The 23,613-nt window shown below is 40.8% G+C and overlaps 2 protein-coding genes and 2 non-coding genes across 4 annotated transcripts; 3 read left to right on the top strand and 1 right to left on the bottom strand.

Moving 5' to 3' along the window:
• The first annotated feature begins 50 nt into the window (after positions 1–50).
• EEF1B2 (eukaryotic translation elongation factor 1 beta 2) lies at positions 51–4,072 on the top strand. The gene is made up of 7 exons (XM_060107004.1): positions 51–128; positions 347–494; positions 981–1,103; positions 2,746–2,872; positions 3,151–3,217; positions 3,636–3,761; positions 3,874–4,072. The coding sequence occupies exons 2-7, from the start codon at positions 415–417 to the stop codon at positions 4,026–4,028; spliced, it is 678 nt and encodes a 225-aa protein (XP_059962987.1). The 5' UTR covers positions 51–128; positions 347–414; the 3' UTR covers positions 4,029–4,072.
• Positions 2,990–3,068, top strand: LOC132495525 (small nucleolar RNA SNORD51). The gene has a single exon (XR_009533258.1). It is a non-coding gene; the product is annotated as a small nucleolar RNA SNORD51 (small nucleolar RNA).
• LOC132495527 (small nucleolar RNA SNORA41) lies at positions 3,373–3,505 on the top strand. Its single transcript, XR_009533260.1, has one exon. It is a non-coding gene; the product is annotated as a small nucleolar RNA SNORA41 (small nucleolar RNA).
• An 8,351-nt stretch (positions 4,073–12,423) lies between the features above and the next one.
• CMKLR2 (chemerin chemokine-like receptor 2) lies at positions 12,424–13,491 on the bottom strand. The gene has a single exon (XM_060107131.1). It carries the CDS (start codon positions 13,489–13,491, stop codon positions 12,424–12,426), a length of 1,068 nt encoding a protein of 355 aa, XP_059963114.1.
• Positions 13,492–23,613: the final 10,122 nt, after the last annotated feature.

Raw genomic sequence — 23,613 nt, 5'->3', positions numbered from 1 at the left:
GGGGCGGGATAAGGGGGCCGGCTCGGAGCCTCAGTTCCGCCGGAAGTAACCTGGCGGCCGAGGCCGAGCGTTTTCCGTCATTTCCGGCGCTTCAACGGGGGTTCCGGTCTTCTTCGCAAACCTCGGAGGTAGTAATTTAAGCAATGCCCATTTTATTAATTGATTTGCAAACACAAAGAAAGCTTGGCGGATAATTTGTGGGCCATTAATTAAGAGCCCTGGATTTTTACGTTGAGAAATCTTAACGTACTTTACTTTTAACCTGTGGCTGGGGGCATCGGAGAGAAACGCCTCCGTCTCTATATAAGGCATTTCCGGCCCCGTTGCGGGCCTTTTTTCCTCTCAGCGCTCGGCAGCGACCGTCTGCGCTCCTCTTTTCCTCCGCTGCCGCCCAGTTCCCTATCAGCCATCGCCATGGGTTTCGGAGACCTGAAAAGTCCCGCCGGCCTCCAGGTGCTCAACGACTACTTGGCGGACAAGAGCTACATCGAAGGGTGAGCTGACGGGCCGGGGTCTGGGCAGGGCCGGGAGCAGTGGTGCCACGTGGCGCGGCCTCGGCTGCGGCTGGAGGAAAGAAAGCCCGACCCCAGGGCTCTCCCGAGGGAGGGGACTGCGAGGGGACTGCGAGGGGAGAAGGGTTAAAAATGTGCTTTGTTTCGGCTTACTTGACTCCACCAGGTTTTTCCGCGTCTTTGCTCAGTTAACAAATGTAAACCTGTAGGTTCACGTTAGCGATTGCAATTTCTGAGGTCTAAGTAGCAGTTGTGTCTTAGGATAGCTCGGAGAACCAAATAAATGATCCCTGATCCTAAAGAACTTATTTTTTTACAGAAAACTAAAGCTGCTTAGGTAGCCCGGTAACAAGAGGGCGAATTGCCCCTAATTAATTTGACGGTCGTAGCTAGCGTTTGTCGTTCGTTGGCTGGTGTTTGTGGTTTTTCTTTTAAAGGCGTGTGTAATTACTTTTGCATCGTTGTCAGGTATGTTCCGTCACAAGCAGATGTGGCAGTATTTGAAGCAGTCTCCGGCCCACCACCTGCCGACTTGTGTCATGCCCTACGTTGGTATAATCACATCAAATCTTACGAAAAGGAAAAGGCCAGGTAAAAGTATCTTTGTGTTTATCTGAAGAATAGAATGCTTTCTAAGCTTAAACTCAGGGTTTTCACGTGACAAGTTAGGGTTCAAGCTACTTTCGTTTTGTGGGGATACTGTAAGCTAAATTTCTCTGTGACTTTAGAAGGCCAAGAGGCTGAAATCGTCCATTTTTTTCATGTAACAAGTAGAACATGACAATTTTGAAGAAAAAATTAGTCAATCTAAGAAATAGAAAATTTTATTCAAGCCACACTGAGGATTATAACCTGTGAAAAGCCCATCAGAAACCTCTGAAAACTGTTCTGTGCATATAAGTGGGTTTTTTAAAATTAATTTATTTATTTGTGGCTGTGTTGGGGTCTTAGTTGCGGTGCGCAGTCTTCTCAGCGTCGTGGCTTCTCTTGTTGCGGAGCACAGGCTCTAGGTGCGTGGGCTTCAGTAGTTGTGGCTCGCGGGCTCAGTAGTTGTGGCCTGTGTGGCTTCAGTAGTTGTGGTACATGGGCTTAGTTGCTCCACGGCATGTGGGATCTTCCCAGACCAGGGCTCGAACCCGTGTCCCCTGCATTTACAGGGAGATTCTTAACCACTGCACCACCAGGGAAGTCTCCGTCCATATAAGTTTTTGTTTTGTTTTTGTTTTGTTTTGGGTTTTTGTGTTGTGTTTTGTTTTTTTTAACATCTTTATTGGAGTATAATTGCTTTACAATGGTGTGTTAGTTTTTGCTTTATAACAAAGTGAATCAGTTATACATATACATCTGTTCCCATATCTCTTCCCTCTTGCATCTTCCTCCCTCCCACCGTCCCTATCCCACCCCTTTAAGTGGACACAAAGCACCCACCTGATCTCCCTGTGCTATGCGAGCTGCTTCCCACTAGCTGTTTTACATTTGGTAGTGTATACATGTCCATGCCACTTTCTCACTTCCCATATAAGTTTTTGAGACAAGGTTGTGCATTAAATAATGTATTATTGACAGTTTATACAATCCAGATCTACAGGTGCAAAGCGAGTAGTGGGTCATGGGTCATCATGGCCCAAGATTCAAGATTCAGAAGGAATGTTATCTCCTCAGGAGGGCTGGTTAATGCAGATGCACGATACACAGTATAGAGGAGGGAGGTGGCCCAAACAGGCAGAGAAAATTTTTATGTTTAAATTTTTCTTGTCTTGCCACAAAATATGAATTTTAGTTCATCAACAACAGCAATTCAGCTTTTCCCCACACTGGCCTGCGCCAGTGTGCCTGACCCTGGCCTGGGGGACCCACCTCTGGGGTGAGGGGTGGCTCATTCTTTCAGTCCTTTGCCATTCTTCTGAAACTGCTATCAAGGATGGAAGTTTGGGCAGGTGGACTCCAGTTCACTAGGAACGGAACTGAGCATACTTAATGAAATCTCAAACAGAAATACTCATTCTGAAAGTAAATCTTTGTGCATATTGAATATAGTGTTTCACATGCTACTAATGTTTGTTGGCTGAGGAGCTAAACATATAAAAGCATTTACCTGGGAATGTTGAGGGGTAGATTCTTGGTACAAAAGGGGTCTATTGATAACTTGTAATGAAAACAAGTTCTCATGTATTGTTTGAAAAGGGACATCATACCGACCTAATAGTAGCTAGCTGATTAATTTTTTTTCAAGCCTGCCAGGAGTGAAGAAAGCTTTGGGCAAGTATGGCCCTGCTAATGTGGAAGACACCACAGAAAGTGGAGCTACAGATAGTAAAGATGATGATGACATTGATCTCTTTGGATCTGATGATGAGGAGGTAATGGCATAAGTTGACATTTGTGCGTATCATTGTGCTTAAGCACAGGCTCTGTAGCCAAAGTGCCTGGGTTTGAATCCTGGCTTCACTTTATTATCTGCCTTTTAAAAATTCTCACTGGCTACATGATGAATAAAATCAAATCACCATCTTTCGGCTGAGCTCATGATGGATTTGCTTTTTTCTGATAAAGCTGGTCTGCTTTAATCTGAGGACCCACCAGCCTTAAGCTGAGGAACAACCAGCTTTATGAAGTATATTAAATTTTTTCTTTACAGGAAAGTGAAGAAGCCAAGAGGCTAAGAGAAGAACGCCTTGCACAGTATGAGTCAAAGAAAGCCAAAAGTAGGTCATTTTATAATTTGTGTTTAACTTAATTGTTTTCCTAATAATGTGAATAATCTTTTTCAAAGACTGATCCCCAAAGTAATTTCCTTTCCTCCCCATTCGTTGAATATGTCAGTATTTCAGAACCTTCTGTTGAAGTGGAGCTTCAAAACTTCCACAGCTACTGGTCTGCAGCTGTTTTTATGGTAGCAGTTGTGGCATTCCTCTGTGGGAAAGAAACTGTTACACAACTAAACACCTCTTTCTCAGCAAAATAGAAAGTGGGCATATGTGTGACAAACACAAGGTGCATTTTCTATAGTTTTATGTGGCTAAGGAGATGATCCATTTAGAAACAAACTAAGATTTGTTAAGTGTCTTGAAGTAGGGCAAAAATAATTATTTGCATAATGCTGTTTCTCGTACTCTTTTTTAGAACCTGCACTTGTTGCCAAGTCTTCCATCTTATTAGATGTGAAACCTTGGGATGATGAGACAGATATGGCAAAACTAGAGGAGTGCGTCAGAAGCATTCAAGCAGACGGCTTAGTCTGGGGCTCTTGTGAGTTTAGTCTTTGCCTTTTGACACTGGCATCTGGAGTTTGCATACAGTTTCAACCTTTGTCCATCAACAGGGCTTCTCTAACTAAGATTTTTCTTGATGCTCTTTCCAGCGAAACTAGTTCCCGTGGGGTATGGAATTAAAAAACTTCAAATACAGTGTGTAGTTGAAGACGATAAAGTTGGAACGGACATGCTGGAGGAGCAGATCACCGCTTTTGACGAGTACGTGCAGTCCATGGACGTGGCTGCCTTCAACAAGGTCTGAACTCCATCGTGGGTCAGCGCTCTGAAATAAAAGCCTGAAAGACACCCTTGGCTCTTGACTCCTAACTAAGAGGATGGTATTCATTTATATTCCTTCCATTTTGAAGGAAGAAATTGAATGGATAGATAATTCATAAATCATATAAATTGGGGTCCGCATTGTCGTTCGACGTTTAGCCCAAAAAAGGAGGGAACTACCTGTTATAAATATTGTGACTATGCATAGATGTAGACTTTATAAACAAATTAACAGAAGTGGACTCAGTACGACTTCTTTACCCATGAGTGATGTCCTCAGTATGCGATGATACAACTTTTACTGCAGTATTTCAAGTGTTTATATTTGCCTTGTTTTTAAAAAGAAATTGGGGAGGTAAACTTGACTGAAAAATTTGTAGTCAGAGGTTTTTTCGTTTTTTCTTTTTTGACCATGTCACGTGGCTTGCGGGACCTTAGTTCCCCGACCAGGGATCGAACCCGGGCCCAAGGCAGTGAAAGCAGCCAGTCCTAACCACTGGACCACCTGGGAACTCCCAAGAGTTTTGATTTTAGATAATTAGTCCCATATATAATGGTTGAAGACCTTGCCCTTTGCAAGGGGTTAAAAAGTTACTTAATATCTGAGCTGGCTTTCCTCGATGTGAATGTTAGGAGTACCTTAAAGAATCATGAGAAATGAGTCAAAAACAGGAAAGTGCTCAGGTCAATACACATAGCAAATAATGTCATTTGCCAGGTCATGAAACATTTGGAGATAAAGGAATTAAATGCCAGGACTAATTTATAGTTAGTAACCATTGACTTACAGTGGCTGACAAAGTAATTTATTGTGACCTAGCATCTTCAAGTTAGGGGTTACTTGTGACTTTAAAAAAAAAAAATCACACATTTACAAATCCCACCTAAAATTTATGTTACGAGTTGGCATGTGCAACTTACTAAAGGACACCTAACCCAGGGGAGGGGAGGATTCCCAGAGTTTGTCGAGGCAGATGTTGCAAATTTAAGGGATGCCTCCTGTACTGTTGAGGGGGAAGTTGTGTTGAGCATGTGGTTTTGAGTAGTAGTGTGTCCTGGGAGGGAGGCTATACGGGTGACTGATCCCTCGGCTGTGGTTCATAAGCCTGGCTTGGGTGTGGAGATGGGACATCTTACCTGGGTTTGTAAGTCTGATTGAGCCTCTTGGGGTGTGGAGACTTAAGTACTACGGTGGCACTGCAGGTGAGTGTACTCAGAGGATGGTGTTACTGTAGTCAGGTGAGTCCAGTATTGGAAACTGCTGCATCTTAACAGTTAATTTGGAATGTATCGAACATTTGAGTATATATTTTTTACAGTAGTAGTGTTCACAAAAGTAGAGCTTGGGAACTGTAGACCTCTAAAAGCCTTCATTTTGTAGTCTCTGTAGGCCAAGGAGATTGAATGTTTGAGGTCCAGGTTTTCCTAGCTGAACCAGATGCTGTTTTCTTCCCTCCCAATCTGACTTTCTTTGTATGTGGCCAACCAACTTGAATGTGGGAAATTGTTTAAATTGTAAAGAAAATGTACTCAATCGGACATATATGTACTGATGAATAAAATCACCTTTAACGTTTAGTCCAACAGACCCAGTCTAAAATCACTGGGGAAATTTTCAGGTTGTCAGTATCGTGAGAGCCAGCAGAGGGCAGCACTTTATTTTCTGGAGAACAGGAGAGCCCGGGGATTCTGGAAATGCTGTGGAAAAGTAGAGGTGTAGTAGTAAATAGCCAAAAATAATTGACAATCAGTGACATGAGTAACAGCTTGATTGGCCAAAACATTAAGTATTAAAAATTATTAATGATAAAAAATGATTAAAAATGTGGTTAAAAGATTTAAATAGTCAACAAACCACAGCTGTCTTGTGAATCTTAAAATAATGAATGATGAAGCATGTGACTTTAAGATCTTGACTCCACGGCCTTGAATAAAAAATGTGTTTAATGGTATCTTTTAATGTCATTTTAAAAGGTAGATAATACATTAGCATCATTCAGAATTCTAGAGGTTATACAGTTACATCTCCCCTGTCCCCCAGGTCTCCCATTCACTTCAATAAAAGCAACCAATGTCACCAGTGTTTTAGGTCTTTCCAGAGCTAGTCTAAGCATATGTGTAGGCTAATTGTAGCATATGACACAAACTTCTGCATCTTAAGTTTTGTCCCTAGAAATAGACTTGGATATCTTGGACATTATATCTTGGATATTTTGTATTGGTACATAAAAGATTTCCTCGTTTTTTAACAGTTACAGAATCCGTTGTCTCATATTTTACTGAACCAGTCTAGTTACTGGATTTTTAGTTTGCTTTTAGTGTTTTGCTATTACGAGCAGTGCTTACATATTCATGTGAGCCAGTATACTGAATGAACTGTTTTTGAACCAGTGGGTTCAGGAGGCACGGGTATACATAAAGAGATTTTATTTATTTTTTTTTCTGTTTCTGGCTTTGGAATAAGAACCCACATTTTTTTGCATGCTCCATAAGTGATTACATGACCCTGAAACCTTGTTTCTTTTTCACATTCAGCCATCGCTAGAACAAGGACTGGGCACAGTGGGAATTCGAAACATTCATTTAATTTCACTGTTAGATGCTATAAAAATACAAAAGGATTAAGAAAATAACCATAAGGGAGGTGGTTCAAACATACTTAAAACTGTTAAGAATAAAAGTAATTTTGTGATTAAACAAGTACAGTCGTCCCTCAGTATCGGAGGGGGGATTGGTTCCAGGATCCACCCCCAACCCTCAGGTAGCAAAATCCTCAGATGCTCAAGTTCCTTATATAAAATGGTGTAGTATTTGCATATAACCTACTAACATCCTCCTGCATTAAATCATCTCTAGACTACTCATAATACCTAGTACAATGTAAATGGTATGTAAATAGTTGCCAGCAGGCGACAAATTCAAGTTTTGCTTTTTTGCAGCTTCCTGGACTTTTTTCAGATATTTTTGATTCGTGATTGGTTGAATCTCTGGGTGTAGAACCTGCAGATAAGGGCTGACAGTAATCCAAAAGTCAGAGGGTCAGGGAAGGCTAGAATTAAAAGTATTTTTGGAGGAGTTAGGACTTGAGCTGGAAAGACCTTAATCAGTGATCCGTTAAAAAAAAAAAAAAAGGATGGTGTGAAAGGCAGAATGATAAAGGCAAGAATGAGAACAGAGGTTTGGGAGGCAATTAGACCAGTTTGGCTGGATTTTGCAGTGTCCGTTTGGGATTAGATAGGGCCAGGTTGTAGAGGCATCTGAATTATAGGCTGGCGCATTCTGTGAGGGCAATGGGAAGCCTGGTTTCCGAGCCAGAGAATGACAAAAGCAGAGCAGAGGTGGAGGTGGGAGTGGGTGGGAGGGGTGGAGGGTGGTGAAATAGATGAGAGGAATTAAGAGGGACGAACTTCCAGTTATAAGTCACGGGGATATAATGTACAGCCTAGGGAATATAGTCAGTAAAATTGTAATAACTTTGGTGACAAGTGATTACCAGACTTACTGTAGTGATCAATTTTAATGTTTATAGATGTCAAACCACTATGTTGTATGCGTGAAACTAATATAATGTTGCATGTCAACTATATTTCAGTAAAAAAAAAGAAAAAGGCAGAGCTCCAATCTGGAGATGATGTGGATAGAATCAGGGAAATAAGAGGACTGTTTTAATAAACAGAAAGGGCTGAATTATGCCATATGTGAAACATTTTATAAATTTAATATATTTACTTTAGAAAGTAATGGAGACTGTAGCAGCATTGAAAAATGCTTGATTTTTCACTGACTAACTATGAAAAGATAAACTTATGGACAAAGACACAGATACCAAAAAGAGTTGCATCAGTGTTTTGGGATGTATGTATAATTTTTTTCCAAACAAATGCATTTGGCAATGGCAGTTATTGTCCTTAGAACAAAAAAGGAAAAAAATGCATGCCTCACATACACTGTCTAGTATGAACCCCATTATAAGCCTGTGAGATAAAGGCAAACACTGTTATCAGCACTTACAGGTGAGGAGACAACTCTGAAAGATGATTCCCCAGTTGTCCACCTAGTAAGTGAGAGAGGAGGAACTCAAATCCAGGTCTTCATAGGCCAGATAATGTATTGGCAATAATGGGGAAAGTTCTTCATCCCTGCTTTCAGAAATTTGATTCTGTTTCATGTAACCCTTTCTTCATACCCTCAATTAGGAAAAGTAAGAACATTAAAATCACGTAAGTGTAAACCTAAAATGAAAATTGAGACAGTTAAACAGATATTCTCTCAATACATGCCCTGTATAGATGATATTAGTTGCATTTAGAAAATGTTCCAAATGGAAGTCATTTGGAATGTCATTGGCCTGAATAGCTTTTAGTAAAGTAAAAATCAAAGGCAACTGTCCGTACACTTCTACATATGCATCGCCTAAAGAACTACTGCTCTCATGTGAGAATATTGAAGAACTATGAATTACTATTCAAGCCTGATTCCAACCTGGGAATCTTCTATCCTCACTTTGTCCCTATAAAATGGGACTAGTCTCTCTTTTCTGAATACAGCCTGTTTTCCAGCCTCTGAACATTTGCTCTTGCTATGCCACCTACCTGAAATAGCCTTTTTTCACCTGCACTTGTTAAAATTATAGTCATTCTTCAAGATGCACTTAAATTACCTCTTTCAAGAAGTCTTTCAGTCTTTTTCCTGCCCCTTTCAGCCTCTCAGCCCATATCCTTTTATAGTATTTATAAACTGTGTAAACTAAAAAAAATTTTTTTAGAAAATTATTTGGCCACACCTCGTGGCTTGTGGGATCTTAGTTCCCTGACCAGGGATTGAACCCAGGCCCTAGGCAGTGAGAGCACAGAGTCTTAACTACTGGACCACCAGGGAATTCCCAATAAACTTTGAATTTTTTAATAAAATTTTGAAGTTCTTTGTGTAAGTTCCCTTATTCTTCCTATGAGATTTTTACGTTCATTCAAGAGGAAGAAGGGATCTAACATTTACTAGGTAATTACTGTATCAGAAGGTGCCAAGAGTTTCACCAAATAAGTATAATACCAGGTAATATTATATTAATAATAGGTATTTATAGGGCTAAGCACCACTTTTAGTGCTTTACCTGTGTCAATTCATTTAATTTTCATAGTAAACCTATGTGGCAATTACTACTATTGTGATCCCATTTTGCAGATGGGGGAAACTGAGGTCTGAAAATTTGGATTAATTTAGCCAAGGTCATAGAGCTAGGATATATTGGAGCCATAATGCAAAGCCAGATACCCTGCCTCTGGAGTCCCTGAAACTTGCCCACTGTTTCGAAGAGCTTCCTTCCATCGAGAGGGAGCCAGGTCTGTCTTGTTGGGTTTATGCCCCAGTCCCTGGGAGCCCTGAGATTCTTTATTCTCCTGCCAAGTAGGCATTGAGCTTCCTTGCTTCCTCCTCAAATTGCCCCAGTGCCCTCCTCTCCTCCAGCCCCTCTGTCCTTTCAGTCACTCATCCTGCTCATTAGGGGTCATTAGACCCCTGGAGAGCCCCACTATCCAGATCCCAGCTGCCAGGGGAGGAAGCTGGCTGGGGAGCCTCCAATGCTGGGTCCAAGCTTGGGTCCTATGCTATACTTTAGATCTTCCCTCAAGTTGAGAATAAAAAATTAACTCCTGTTTCTGCTGGAAAGTTCCTGCCTTGGTTGCTACTTTCTACTAATAGATTCCTGTAAGTCACAGCCCCACTATCAGCTATTTAAAAAGCCACTAAAACTGGAGTTCTTAGCCTAGGGTACAAGGATCCCCTGAAATTTTATTTAAAAGCATTTTTCTGGGGAAAGGACCCATAACTTTCAATCGATTTTCAAATGAATTCAGAGTTTTTATTCTGACTTTTCAAGTTATTATTTATTTATTTATTTATTTATTTATTTATTTATTGGCCATGCTGCGAGCCTTACAGGATCTTAGTTCCCCGACCAGGGATCGAACCCAGGCCCCTGGCATGGAAAGCTCAGAGTCCTAACCACTGGACCACCAGGGAATTCCCTCAAGTTTTCTTTTTCTATTCTAGAACCAATGATACTTTTCAGGATCTCAAATATTTTCATCGGCCTCTGGAAAGCTCACAGGCCCTAGATACTGTGCTCGCAACATGGGAAAAACGAACAGCTCTGCCCGGGTTCCTAACTCACAAAGCTTAGGAAGCACTGCCCTGAAATGTAACTTGCAGACCACCACCAGCTCTGTAATGTACTTTTGCCCCTGGTTGCTTAATCCCCTTCCTTCCGGCTCCTCAGCCTTCCTCTTTCTCCCCCAGCCTTGAGAGTGAGCGTCTCCCTTTGCCCCAGCTAGGGATGAACCTACAGAATTCTCTTTTTTTTCTTGGATCCTCCAGCTTTTCTCCTGATCCTGGGAGCCTGTCCATTGAGGGTCAAGGGGGACACCAGAGTGGAATATTGCAAGCCCTGGTGGTGCAGGGGTGGGGTTCAAGGGTGCACAAAGGGCTGGAAGCTCACAATGAGCCTTTCTCTCCTTGTTTTCCCTTAACCCATACTGAGTATGGCAGAAGCCAGGAATCTTGGGAAGGAAAGAAACTTGGGATATGCTGAGCTATGCCACACATTTTTTTTCTTGGAATAATTTCCAAACCAGATCTGATTGTTGCATGGGGCTAACAGTAAAGAACAGAGCCAATAAGTGATCTGATATTAGCATTTCTAAAAACTATGAGATGAAATAAAAAAGGATACCGATTCAAGGAATAACATAGCTCCCCTCCCGACTTTCAAAATAAAACTGAGAAATTATAGAAAATTAAATGTTTTAAAAATTGCAGTAAATAGCAGAGTTTTTACTCATAAAAGACGGTACAAACAGAGACGTGGAAAAGGAGCAGGATCTTTAGGAAACCCCAATGGCAAGGACATAGATTTCCAATGTTTCTTGACCTGCACACTGGAGGCCATCTCTTGCCTCTGAACAGTCTACATTTGTCTTGGCTCTCTTACGGCACTTACTACTGTCTACCTTGTTTCAGGATTGTTTTTATGCAAGCTTAATCTCACCCCCATAAGTACCTTATGCATCTTGGCATCCCTCACAGTATCTGTCTACCATGGTTCCGTATAACTCTTATTCATCTATTTGCTAAAGGCATAAATGAATAGAAGTCAAAATACTATTAGTCTTAAATGCAACAGATTTGCGCCATGAAGAGGTCACTGACTTAAAGGTATACTTTATTGGTCTTATAGGAATAGAAGGTAGAAATATATCAATATGTCATACATGCTTTATTTTCCTGAAATCATTCTGATATTGAGCTGGCCTATCTACTATCTGGATGTCAGTGTTTCATGTTTATAGCAATCTTATACTTATTTGCATATATACATACTCAGAATTTTCCAAAAACATTAATGTTTATAATGATATCATGGGGGATTAAAGATGGGCATATAACCCCATTGAGGGGTAGGGTGTATGTCCCCTCCCTTTGAATCTGAGCTGGCCAGTGACTGCTTTGGTCAATAGAGTACCGTGGAAGTGATACTGTGCCAGTGTCTGGCATAGCCTTTAAGAGGAGTAGAAATTTCTACCCTGGTCTCTTAGAGCCCTACATTGTCATATAAGTCTGGCTAACCCTGAGGTGCCATGCTGGAATACCCTTGTGAAGAAAGGAGAGGAGAAGATAGAGGAGAAGAAGGGAGGAGGGAAGGGGAGGAGAGAGAGGGGAAGGAGAGGAAGGGAAGGGGATGGGGAGAAGGGAGGAGAGCTGCTCAGCCAGTCGGGTCATCCTGGTCCAGCTGAGGCTCCGGATATTGCGAAGCAGAGGGGCGAACCTCCCTTCTGTGCCTTCTTTAAATTGCTGATCCTCAGAATTGTGAGATATAATAATAATAATAATAATAAATTGTTATTTTTAGCAACTAGATTTTGGGACAGTTTTAACCTACTATAACCAACTATTACTTTAATTCATAAATGCAATATACAGATTACATGAAATAAATTAAGTACATATGTTGTATTTTAAGACTAGGTCTAATAGGTTACTTGTGCAAAATTAAAGTGAGCTTAAGCACACATATTTTTATATTTTTGAAATTAGTCATATATTTAATATTAAGATTTAGAACTTTTAAAAAGTCATTAAAATTGAAAAAAGTGTTAATCCACTACAGTATAATTCGCAAGAATAACACAGATAATTTAAGTTGCTGAAAAAAAACTGAAGATCCTTCTTATGTTTTATATCAATAGAAAAATATGATGCCAATAAAATGACCAAAAACAATAAAAAGATACAGTCAGCTCTATGTCTTGGACCCAAACAATCCGAAAGCACCTGTCAGGGGACCCACACAAAAGCCATATACTGATTTGTGCAAGAGTAAGAATTCACTGGGCTGTTTCCAGGAGACACAGATTCTTGGTTTCAGAGTTCCTGAGCTGTTCGCTTACTGTGCCAGAACAGCTCACTTCCCACAGCGTATATTTTAGTATCTCAGCAACTGAGGCCCGAAAGCGTGCTTGGAACTTCTTACTAATTAGGACATAAAGGATGGGGTTCAAGCAACTATTGAGGAATGCCAAGCCAGTGGAGAGGGGGATTCCGGCCTGCAGCACCTGGTGGAAATAGCTATTGTGGTGAATCGTGAGCTCCCAAATGCTAAACAGGTGATAAGGAGTCCAGCAAATCAAAAAGGCAGTGACCACAGCCAGGATGGTCCAGAAGTGCTTACTGGAGATCAGGATGCTTCGCTTCTTCACCTTGAAGATGAGGCACAAGTAGCAAATGCTCATTGTTAGAAGAGGGAAGATGTACCCAACAGTAACTTTCACCCAGGTCAGAATATGATGCCTCATCAACGTGAGGTCAGGATCATGCTCGTGGAAGTTGTTATAGCAAAGAGTGTGGTTACTGAACTCCAGAGTGTCCCGGAAAAACAGGGCTGGACCACCCATTAGTGAAGCCAAAAGCCAAACAACTATAATAACAATCAGAGAGTTCCTTAGGGTCCGGTACCGATGAGATAAGACAGGGTGGATCAAGTAGATATAGCGGTCCAGGCTTATCACCGTCAGGAAGAAAACACTGGCAAACATGTTCAACTGGGCAATGAAGGAATTGGCCTTGCACAACCAGATGCCAAAGGGCCAGTGGAAATTCATGGCCACATAGGAGATGTACAGGGGCAAGAAGAGAAGAAAAATGAAATCTGCGATGGCTAGATTGAGGAACCAGAGAGTGGTGACTGTCTTCTTCCACTTGAATCCTGTACACCAAATGACAACGGCATTTCCTGGAATGCCCAGAACAAATGCCAAACAGTATAACACGAGGGAGACCCAGTGAATGACTCCTAGGTGTGCTTTCTCCTCCAAATCAGTCTCTGGGGAGTAATATTCCAGGGCATAGGAGTAGTTCTCAAAGTCTTCAAATAATGTTTCCTCTAGATCTTCCATGACCTTGCTAAATGCAGAATGAAGAAATCTATGGAAGCAAATTTAAAAGGAAAGAAAACAATTTTTAAAAGAACAAATGTTTAGTGAATGATACAGAACATAAGGATAAAAATATTTTATCTTAATAGACACTAATAACAATTTAGGACCAAAAGGGGGACGTAACCACAGAAGTAGAGATTTTTTAAATGAGAGGAAGCTATGAAAAAAATACTTATTTGAAATATTTGGCAAAATGTTTCCTAGAAAAAAATGTACTCTTCCAAAATGGACACAAGCAGAAGCAAAACCTGAATAGACTTACAACCATTAAAGAAATATCATATGTTAAAAAAATGTTTTTCATCTTATGAACGAGAAATAGTATATTTCTTGGTAGGACTTGTTATTAACACTCCAGGTGTCCAAGTCTCAGTGGACCTAAGTTTTGCTATAATTATTCTCAAAGCTGTGAGAGTTTATTTTTGTAAAGTATTCAGTAAGTGCTAAATTAAAATGATTGACTCTATAGGTACAATTCCTATGTTCATAATGCTTGTAGGGCTGACTAGAGAGAATCTAACATTCAACAAATATTTATTAAGTTCTTACCAGGCATTATTATTTTATGGAAGATGCAAAAGAAAACAGATGAATACTTATGCGGTGATGACTTCAAAATCCTTATTTGTACCCTGACTTCTTAAGATCTAGACAGAGTTCCAATTGCTTCTTTGGCTCATCCACCTGGATGTCATGGGCAAGCACTGGAGGTTTTGACCCACTGTTTTGCACCCATGGATGTTTTGATTCTAGGTTTATAAATTCAAATATGTTCATCAGGATTATATCAATATGGAAGGCTTTTCAACTACAAGATATATTTTGGAATGAACTTGACTATGACCACTTAATTTCTATATTAATTTCTTATAGAGTGCAGTTAAGCTTTATTTAAATTTTTTATTTTCCTGAAATTTCTTTGTTTTTAATTAACTCAAAGTAATTCTTTTCTACATTACAACAAAGATTTGATTTATTAATCAGTTTTATTTTGTTTATTTTTATTTATTTATTTTATTTTTGCAGTACACGGGCCTCTCACTGTTGTGGCCTCTCCCGTTGCGGAGCACAGGCTCCGGACGTGCAGGCTCAGCGGTCACGGCCCACGGGCCTAGCCGCTCCGCGGCATGTGGGATCTTCCCGGACCGGGGCACGAACCCGTGTCCCCTGCATCGGCAGGCAGACTCTCAACCACTGCGCCACCAGGGAAGCCCTTTATTTTTTTAACATCTTTATTGGAGTATAATTGCTTTACAATGGTGTGTTAGTTTCTGCTGTATAACAAAGTGAATCAGCTATACATATACGTATATCCCCGTATCTTCTCCCTCTTGTGTCTCCCTCCCACACTGCCTATCTCACCCCTATTTTGTTTATTTTTATCCATACCAAATGTTATCTATTATAATTTCATGCGAAGTAAGTTTTCTTTTGTGGCCTTTTTTTTTTTCTTCCCTGCTATCAAGTCCAGTTTCCTGTGTTAAGGAGACTTGAATGTCAATTTTTCAACCAAAAATGTTTACTGGGTGTAAATATAGCTTCATCAATTTATTTTGTGTTATTTGTATCTGTAGTATTCAAAATCAAGTAGAAAAAAGACTAATAATTATATTCATTTCATGGAGCTATAATCATTAATGGGGCAAACATGTAAGATTTGAGATTATAGTAGGGTTAGAACAAAGAGGTCAGAACATCTTGTGTTGCTCACAGCCAGCTCAGACTCAATTCACTAAAGTCATCATCCTACCTAAAATCATTTGAGGAATCTAGCAGAGCATAGTTAAAAACAAAAGCACTTCATTAGCATCCTCCCAACCCCAGACCCAGCTAACTTCTCTTTATTTTTCAACATTCAGCTCAAATCCCACCTTTTCTTGGAAACATTTTCTGACATTACCTTCCCCCAGATTATTATAACACATAATAACAACTATTATTACACACAATAGTCAATGCTATTGGGAATTTACTAGATGCCAGGCACGTATGATCTAATTTGACCCTTGAAAGAATCATATAAAGTGGATAAGTACTATTGTTATTTCCATCTCCAAGAAAAAATACTGAAGCTTCAAGAAGCTTAGTGGCTTTCCCACTTTCACGCAACCTATAATTGGAGAGTCAAGATCTAAATTCAAATCTGTTGAACCCAGATCCTGGGCTCTTAACAACTACGACATTCCCCTCTTCTGCCATACTTCTCTTATTGTACTTAATACACTATACTGTCATTGATTTCTCTTTAATTCCTGCCCTACCAAACTGTGAACTCCTTGAGAATGACTGTCATCTCACACTGTCATCTCACTGTAACCCACAGTGCCTAGTACAGGTCTTAATGTCTCACAGGTGCTCAACATGTGCTCAGTAAATAATTGGCTCTGCTATAAAGCCTGTTCAGAACCAAGTGTAATTTTAAAGCCTCAGGTGAGAGTTTGTGAGTTCACCCCTAAGACACTCTCATTGCCAGAATCTCTCTGGCCTTGACCCACAGCTCTATCCTCAAGATCTAGACTTGTTCCTTGTCACTGAGTCCTTTCCTTCATGTGTCCAAGACTGGCTTCTTTCTTGCCACCCTTTTCTTTCAGGTCTGGGACCTTACTCTGCCCTCTTTACTCCTTCTGGTAGCTGAACCCCCTCCGTGTCAAATCCTTTCCAGCCTAACCTCCAACGCCCTGTCTTGGTTTTCTGCCTGTATACTAAGACACCCTTACCTTTCTGGTGCCTATGACCTATTCTTTTAGGCTATGAGCAATTCTGAAGTCAAATGGCCCTAAATCACCTTACAAAACCCTAAGCAGTGAGTAGATGGAACTTGATTCCCCAAACAAAGAAAAGCCAGTGGAGGACTTCTAATTACACAAAACCACTTTCCTCAGCAAGTCAGGAGCTTACAAAGTCATTGCTGACTGTGCTGGGCCAGAATGGTTGCAGGGCCTGCTGAAGGGTACCAACCACCCCTCATCCCATTTCTCTTGGGGCAGGGGGAGGTACCTTGAGGATGAGTGATTTTTCCGAACAGAATCCCTTCAAACAGAAACCCTTGTTCCAGAGAAATTCCTAATCTTCCAGAAAGCAGATGAGTAGGTTAGATGCAATGACCAGTTCAGGCTTGGAGAAAGATCTTCAAGAGGAGCTGAATACTGTGTGGAGAAAAGGGAACCCTCCTGCACTGTTGGTGGGAATGTAAATTGATACAGTCACCATGGAGAACAGTAAGGAGGTTCCTTAAAAAACTAAAAATAGAACTACCATATGACCCAGCAACCCCACTACTGGCCATATACCCAGAGAAAACCACAATTCAAAAAGACACAGGCACCCCAATGTTCATTGCAGCACTATTTACAATAGCCAGGTCATGGAAGCAACCTAAATGCCCATAGACAGAAGAATGGATAAAGAAGATGTGGTACATATATACAATGGAATATTACTCAGCCATAAAAAGGAACAAAGTTGGGTCATTTGTAGAGACATGGATGGACTTAGAGACTGTCATACAGAGTGAAGTAAGTCAGAAAGAGAAAAACAAATATCGTGTATTAATACATATATGTGGAATCCAGAAAAATGGTACAGATGAACTGGTTTGCAGGGCAGAAATAGAGACACAGAAGTAGAGAACAAACATATGGACACCAAGAGGGGAAAGCTGGGGGTGGTGGGGGGTGGTGTGATGAATTGGGAGATTGGGATTGACATGTATACACTGATGTGTATAAAATGGATAACTAATAAGAACCTGCTGTATAAAAAAAATAAAATTCAAAAAAAAGAAAGAAAAAAATTGCAATAAATGCAGCTTTTTACAGCATTATACAAAAAAAAAAAAAAAAAAAAAAAAAAAGGAGCTGAATACTGCCCAGCTGAATCCTTCACAACAAATATAAGCTAGGAATTCCCCTTGGACTTGAGTAGATGTTTTTGTGTGCTGGTGATGGTGAGAGGGAGGGGTGGGATGGAGAAAAGTGAGAAGTAAGGCAGAATTCAGCAACTATCCTACCAAGTCCTTGGCTAGAGACAGTTAACCCTTGAGGGCATATTCTTGCTTAATTATTGTACCTTGTTTGTATATTGCTTTATAGTTTATAGGCACCTCCAGATAGAATTTCCAAACCTTACTTAGACCTACCCAAATATCTAGAGACTAACTAACTGTATTCGTTTCCCAGGGCTACCGTAACAAAGTACTCTAAACTGGATAGCTTAAAATAACAAAGTTATTGTTTCAAAGTCTGGAGAAAACTGAAATCAAGGTGTAGGCAGGGTTGTTTCCTTCTGAGGGCTATCAGTGAGAATTTGTTCCATGCTTCTTGTCTAGATTCCAGTGGTTTGTTGGCAGACTTTGGCAGTTCTTGGCTTGTACATGCAACAAGATGTTTTGACCTCTTTGTTCTATGCCAGAATCTCGGGCCTTCCCCTACCCTCTTTCTCTTCTTCTCATTGGCTGAATGAGGAGGCAGTGATGAGCCATCGTGTACCAGGTGGATAAGGAAAACATGACTGTTCACAAGATAGAAGCCTGGGTCCCTGGATGACCTCATGGAGCAGAGCTGCCCTACTTCTCTGAACCGCCTCCTTCTGGATTACTAAGTGAGAAAATAGTTCCCCCACTATTCTTTTAAAGCAGCTGAACCTGTATCCTAACTAATATAGCTTCTCTAGGCCTTGACTTTAAGCACTGTGGTGGAGACTTGTCAGTGCTCACCTCCTGTGAAAGATGTTATAAGAAACCCTTGAGGTGAGAACTATTCCTAACAATTGTCATGGCTTCCGGAAGAAAGAGAGGGGAGCTTCCCTTAGGGAGAGCAGAAAGAGGAAAAAGCTGGCTTTCTAAGGAGGATCTCTTTTACCCCAGCAGTAGTCAGGGAGTCATTTAATGAACATCCTTTTTAGCCATCAAAACAGAATGTGAGAGAGTTTTTGCAATTGATTCAATTGATTACAGTGGTCTGGTAAGACTCCTGCTTTGTAAGGAAATGAGGGGCAGATCTAGAGTTGTAATAGACCTATGTTATTTGGGCAGAGTTGAACAACCTCTGCCCTTTATTTCATAATTGAAATGTCCCAAGGGCAGGTAACTTTAATGGATGCAACAGTCCAAGTTGGGGAGACAATGGGATTTGGGTAAACCAAAGAGCAGTGGACTTGCTTTCAGTGGAGAGCAGCTACTCAGTTCCAGCCAACTGCTTCCACGTGGGAAATGAGGGCTTAGTGTTGCCAGAGTTTTTGACAAATGGCTGAATATCTATATATATCTATATATCTCTCTATATATATTTTTTGCCGTACGCGGGCCTCTCACTGCTGTGGCCTCTCCCGTCGCAGAGCACAGGCTCCGGACGCGCAGGCTCATGGCTCACGGGCCCAGCCGCTCCGCGGCATGCGGGATCTTCCCGGACCGGGGCACGAACCTGCGTCCCCCGCATCGGCAGGCGGACTCTCAACCACTGCGCCACCAGGGAAGCCCTGAATATCTATATTTTTAATGTGAAAAGTTTCCAACTCCTAAACTACTGTTTTAAAACGAAATAGTTGTGGGCTGTATTCAGCCCAGCTATACATTTGTGACCTCTGGGGAAGGCAAACTCTTTGAAGACTCTGAGCTTTTCAAAAGTACAGGAGGAGGCTATACATTAAATAAGACAGGAACAAAAGGACAAACGTATGATTGTTCTTGTATGCATAACTATTCAGATTCATAGAGACAAAAAGTAGAATGGTTGTTGCTAGGGACTAGGGGAAGAATGGAAATGGGGTTTTATTGTTTAATGGGTACAGAGTTTCAGTTGGAGAAGGTGAAAAAGTTCTGGAGGTGGATAATGGTGATGGTTGTACAATGATGTGAACGTATTTAATGCTACAGAAGTGTACATTTAAAATGGTTAAAATGGTAAATTTTATGTTACATATATTTTCCCACAATAAAAAAGGAAAAGAAAAAAAGAAATTCAGAGAAGGCTTTCTGGAAGAAGTGATCTCTGTCTTGTCTTATAATTAAAGAATTGAATAAACAACACACATATATATTAGTTTTTATCTTCTGTGTATAAACATAGTAAATGTTCATTGTAGAAAAGTTAGAAAAGTATAAAAGGAGAAAATAAAAATTGACTTCCATAATCTCAAAAAACAAATAAATAAATAAATAAAAATAAAAATGGAAATAGAAACTCTGACTTGGCCTCTGAGAATGACTTGCCTCTTTGTCCCAGCAAGGCAACCATAAGATTTAATGCTACTCGGGGCCTCTCCATAGATCCTCATTTTAACCTTCTCCAAATTGATATAAGAGATTGACTCTAAGAGTTGAGACACCTCTTTTTTTCTCCAGGAAAAAAGATGCTATGTACAAGTTCCTCACCTTACTGGGTTTCTGTTAGAGTTACTATGGAGGACCATGATAAGAAAGGCAAAGAAATGGATCATAACCTAGAACCAGAGCTATTCCTTGGAGCTGTAACAAAGCTGGTTCTCAGGAGGAATGGTGAGTAAACTCCCTGATAAATGACCCTCACCCTGTCTTCTGCCACCTCTCATTAGATCCCTATGTCCCCGCCTCATCATTGCTCTACGTCCCACAGCTTGGGCCTTTCAACTCCTACCTGTAAGCTCTGCTCTGCCCCAGACTTGAACTCAAATATGCTCCTTGTTCAAAGTGTAACCTGGCAGTCATCCGGATCCATGGTTCTCTTTCTACTTCATTCTCTGATTTGGTAATGGGTTGTTGCCTCGTTCCTAGTCCTTGCTCCCAGGTTCCAGTTCTGGATTGCTACACCTTAGGTCCTCTGGAGGACACTGACCTCTGCTACCACATTTCCGTGACTCGGCTCCTTTGCTCTCTGGGAGGATCCATGCTTCTCTCCCACACCGGTTAGACTACTGACTTACCACCCCAGGAGGCATTGCTCTGATACTAATTCTCATCCCTTATTACCACCAACATCTGTACCAGCGGTACTCAACCAGGGACAGTTTTGCCTCCCAGGGGAATATTTGACAATGTCTAGAGACATTGTTGATTGTCACAACAGGGGATGAAGGATGCGGGGGGAAATGCTACTGGTATCTAGTGAGTAGAGGCCAGGGATGCTGCTAAGTACCCTGTAATAGACAGCTCCCCACAACAAAGAATGACCTTGCCCCAAAAGTCAAGGATGCCAAAGTTAAGAAACCCTGATCTACACACACTGAGCTCAGTCTGAACTCCTTTCTTCTATCTCTTGCTGCTGAATCTGCTCTTTTCCCGTGGGCACCTTCATCTCAGAGTCCTGGCTTAGCCTGGTCTGCTCTATCCCACTACCAACCAACTGTTTTATAGAGGTTGCAGACTGTTAGTCTGTGTGTTGGTCTGTGTGTCTGTGGTTGAAAAAGTGTTCAAGATGTTTGGTGTAGATGCTAATATTAAACATTAATAGACTTCACAAAAATATTGCAATTTTTAGCTTCTTTTGATAATTTGTATCATCTGGTAATAATGGGCCTGTATTTTCTGTAACAGCATTTGCATTCCTCTCCAGACAAGGTATGTACTCTGACTTGCCATGGTCACCACCACTTCCAAATCACTCATTTATGACACTTTCCAGGATGCTCTCAGTACTTGAATTTGAAGTCTTTGCTAACACTATGCCTTGCATATAGTAAGAAATAAAATTATTGGGCTTCCCTCGTGGCGCAGTGGTTAAGAATCCACCTGCCAATGCAGGGCACGTGGGTTCAAGCCCTGGTCCGGGAAGATCCCACATGCTGTGGAGCAACTAAGCCCGTGAGCCACAACTACTGACCCTGTGCTCTAGAGCCCACAAGCCACAACTACTGAAGCCCGCACGCCTAGAGCCTGTGCTCCGCAACAAGAGAAGCCACTGCAATGAGAGGCTTGAGCACTGCAAAGAAGAGTAGCCCCCGCTCGCTGCAACTAGAGAAAGCCTGCGCGCAGCAACCAAGACCCAACGCAGCCAAAAATAAATAAAATAAATAAATTTATTTTAAAAAAGAAATAAAATTATTGAAAAAAATAAAACTATACACATATGAGGGTGCAAATGAAGTGTGATAATGCAATCTCAAGATAATATCTGCAATCTCAAAGTAAAAATGTGGTCTGCAAAGAAAGGTTACTGCCTTGGGCATTTCTGCCAATTTAAATTTAAGGACCTACATTTAAGAACATGTATTTTTAAACTTTTAAAAACTGATGTTTTGCTGTATCATCCGTCATGATGTGTTATACTGATCTGTTTATTCTTTTTTTTTTTTTTTGCGGTACGCGGGGCTCTCACCACTGCAGCCTCTCCCGTTGCGGAGCACAGGCTCCGGACGCGCAGGCCCAGTGGCCATGGCTCATGGGCCTAGCCGCTCCGTGGCATGTGGGATCTTCCCGGACCAGGGCACGAACCCGTGTCCCCTGCATCAGCAGGCGGACTCTCAACCACTGCACCACCAGGGAAGCCCCTGATCTGTTTATTCTTAATGAGATAAGAGAGAAAGAGCAAAAAGAGGTGCAGAAAGAAAATATGGGGAAATTTGCCCTCAGTTTCACCATGTGGCTAAATATATACGTACACAGGTACATACATATGCATATACATACATATATATATATATATATATATATATATATGTATACACAACTTTTTTTCATATTTTATTTTATTTTTTATACAGCAGGTTCTTATTAGTTATCCATTTTATACATATTAGTGTATATATGTCAATCCCAATCTCCCAGAGACGCAGAGGTGAAACTAGAGGGATATCTGGGTAATAGAAAAAAGCCTTGCTAGGCAGTAACCAGAAGTGAAGACGGGTAGCAGGTGGACTTAGGTCTTTAAATCCAGGTTTAAAGGAAACACTGTCATTTATTAAATAGGAAGAGTCAAACTGTCTTGGCTGGCAGTGACTTTCCATTGAGATGTCATATTTTTTTCTCAGTTTAGAAGAGCACAGTAACAATGCCAGAATGAGGCTTTAGACTTGACTGAAAAGAGGAAATAGCTACTGTATTTGTCTTAAAACATATGTGTTGCTGAAAGGCAAATAAATAATTCTGACTGAAATAAAGATTAATAAAGATCTATATGATCTTAAATCTTTAGAGTAGCCACTGAAGTGAGTGCCAAGCTGCATTGTGGACATGAATATAAACAGGTCCACCCAAGTCCATTAGAAATGTGTGAAAAATGCTTGGTGTGGAGCAAAGTTCAGAGAAGCACCCCTCAAGTTTGTGGTTTGGTTTCCAAAGAATGTGAAGAGGCATATTTACTACAGGAATTCAGCTGCTGTGAGGAACCAAGTTATCACATTCCTGGGTTACATTTACTTCCATACTCAAGTGACAAATATCTAGTTCTGGAGCACAGAACTGTTTATTGAATTAAACAAACTGGTTTCTTATCTATGCAGATTTAATAGATGGTAAAGCTGAAACTCTCTTCTGAATAAACAGATTTCACAACAAAGAGTTCTGGCAGAAAGAATAGTGATAAATAGTCTATAAAATCCAGATGATTTGGGGAAAGGACGTCTGGTAGAAATGTGTATCATTAAACTTTTAAATGTGGTTTTAAATGAGGCTTGGCTGTAGAGGGAAACATTTTGTTTATCCACCTTGACAAGACACAAAGATTCTTTCTGGCAGAAACATTTGGGGAATGCAGAGAGGTTCAATTTAGTTCCATATCGTTGAGTTAGATGGGTTTTCATGGACCATTGCAGAAATGTATACCTAACAGAACCTTAAGGGAATTTAGGCTCTTATCTGCTTTGATCAGAGAGAAGGATTTGGTGTTGCTGACAGTTGTCTACGTGGACTGCCTTTGTAGAGTTCCCCATACACCCTGATAAAAAAGAACTCAAGAATGTATTTCCTGTAAAATGCATCTCCCGTGAAAAGAACAGGGGAGCTTGAGGGAACCTGTACTCTGCTTCTGATTGAATGACAGGAATGAGTAGAAAGAATCAATGGACATGAGAGAGAAACTCTTTGGTGAAAACCACAGATCCATTACCCGGCAAACATACATGGTCAGCAAACTTTACTTTTCAAGAGCCATCTACTTAGGGAAGAGAGAT

The sequence above is a fragment of the Mesoplodon densirostris genome, chromosome 8, assembly GCF_025265405.1.
Source record: "Mesoplodon densirostris isolate mMesDen1 chromosome 8, mMesDen1 primary haplotype, whole genome shotgun sequence".
Classification (NCBI taxonomy): Eukaryota; Metazoa; Chordata; class Mammalia; order Artiodactyla; family Ziphiidae; genus Mesoplodon; species Mesoplodon densirostris.
This window is presented reverse-complemented; position numbering and strand designations above follow the sequence as displayed.

Excerpts from the sequence above, each read along its gene's own strand:
- EEF1B2 (XM_060107004.1), top strand. The coding sequence starts at position 415 with ATGGGTTTCGGAGACCTGAAAAGTCCCGCCGGCCTCCAGGTGCTCAAC. Across the intron at positions 1,104-2,745 it reads TACGAAAAGGAAAAGGCCAG|CCTGCCAGGAGTGAAGAAAG; the intron begins GTAAAAGTATCT and ends TTTTTTTTCAAG. Across the intron at positions 3,762-3,873 it reads CGGCTTAGTCTGGGGCTCTT|CGAAACTAGTTCCCGTGGGG; the intron begins GTGAGTTTAGTC and ends TGCTCTTTCCAG.
- CMKLR2 (XM_060107131.1), bottom strand. The coding sequence starts at position 13,491 with ATGGAAGATCTAGAGGAAACATTATTTGAAGACTTTGAGAACTACTCC.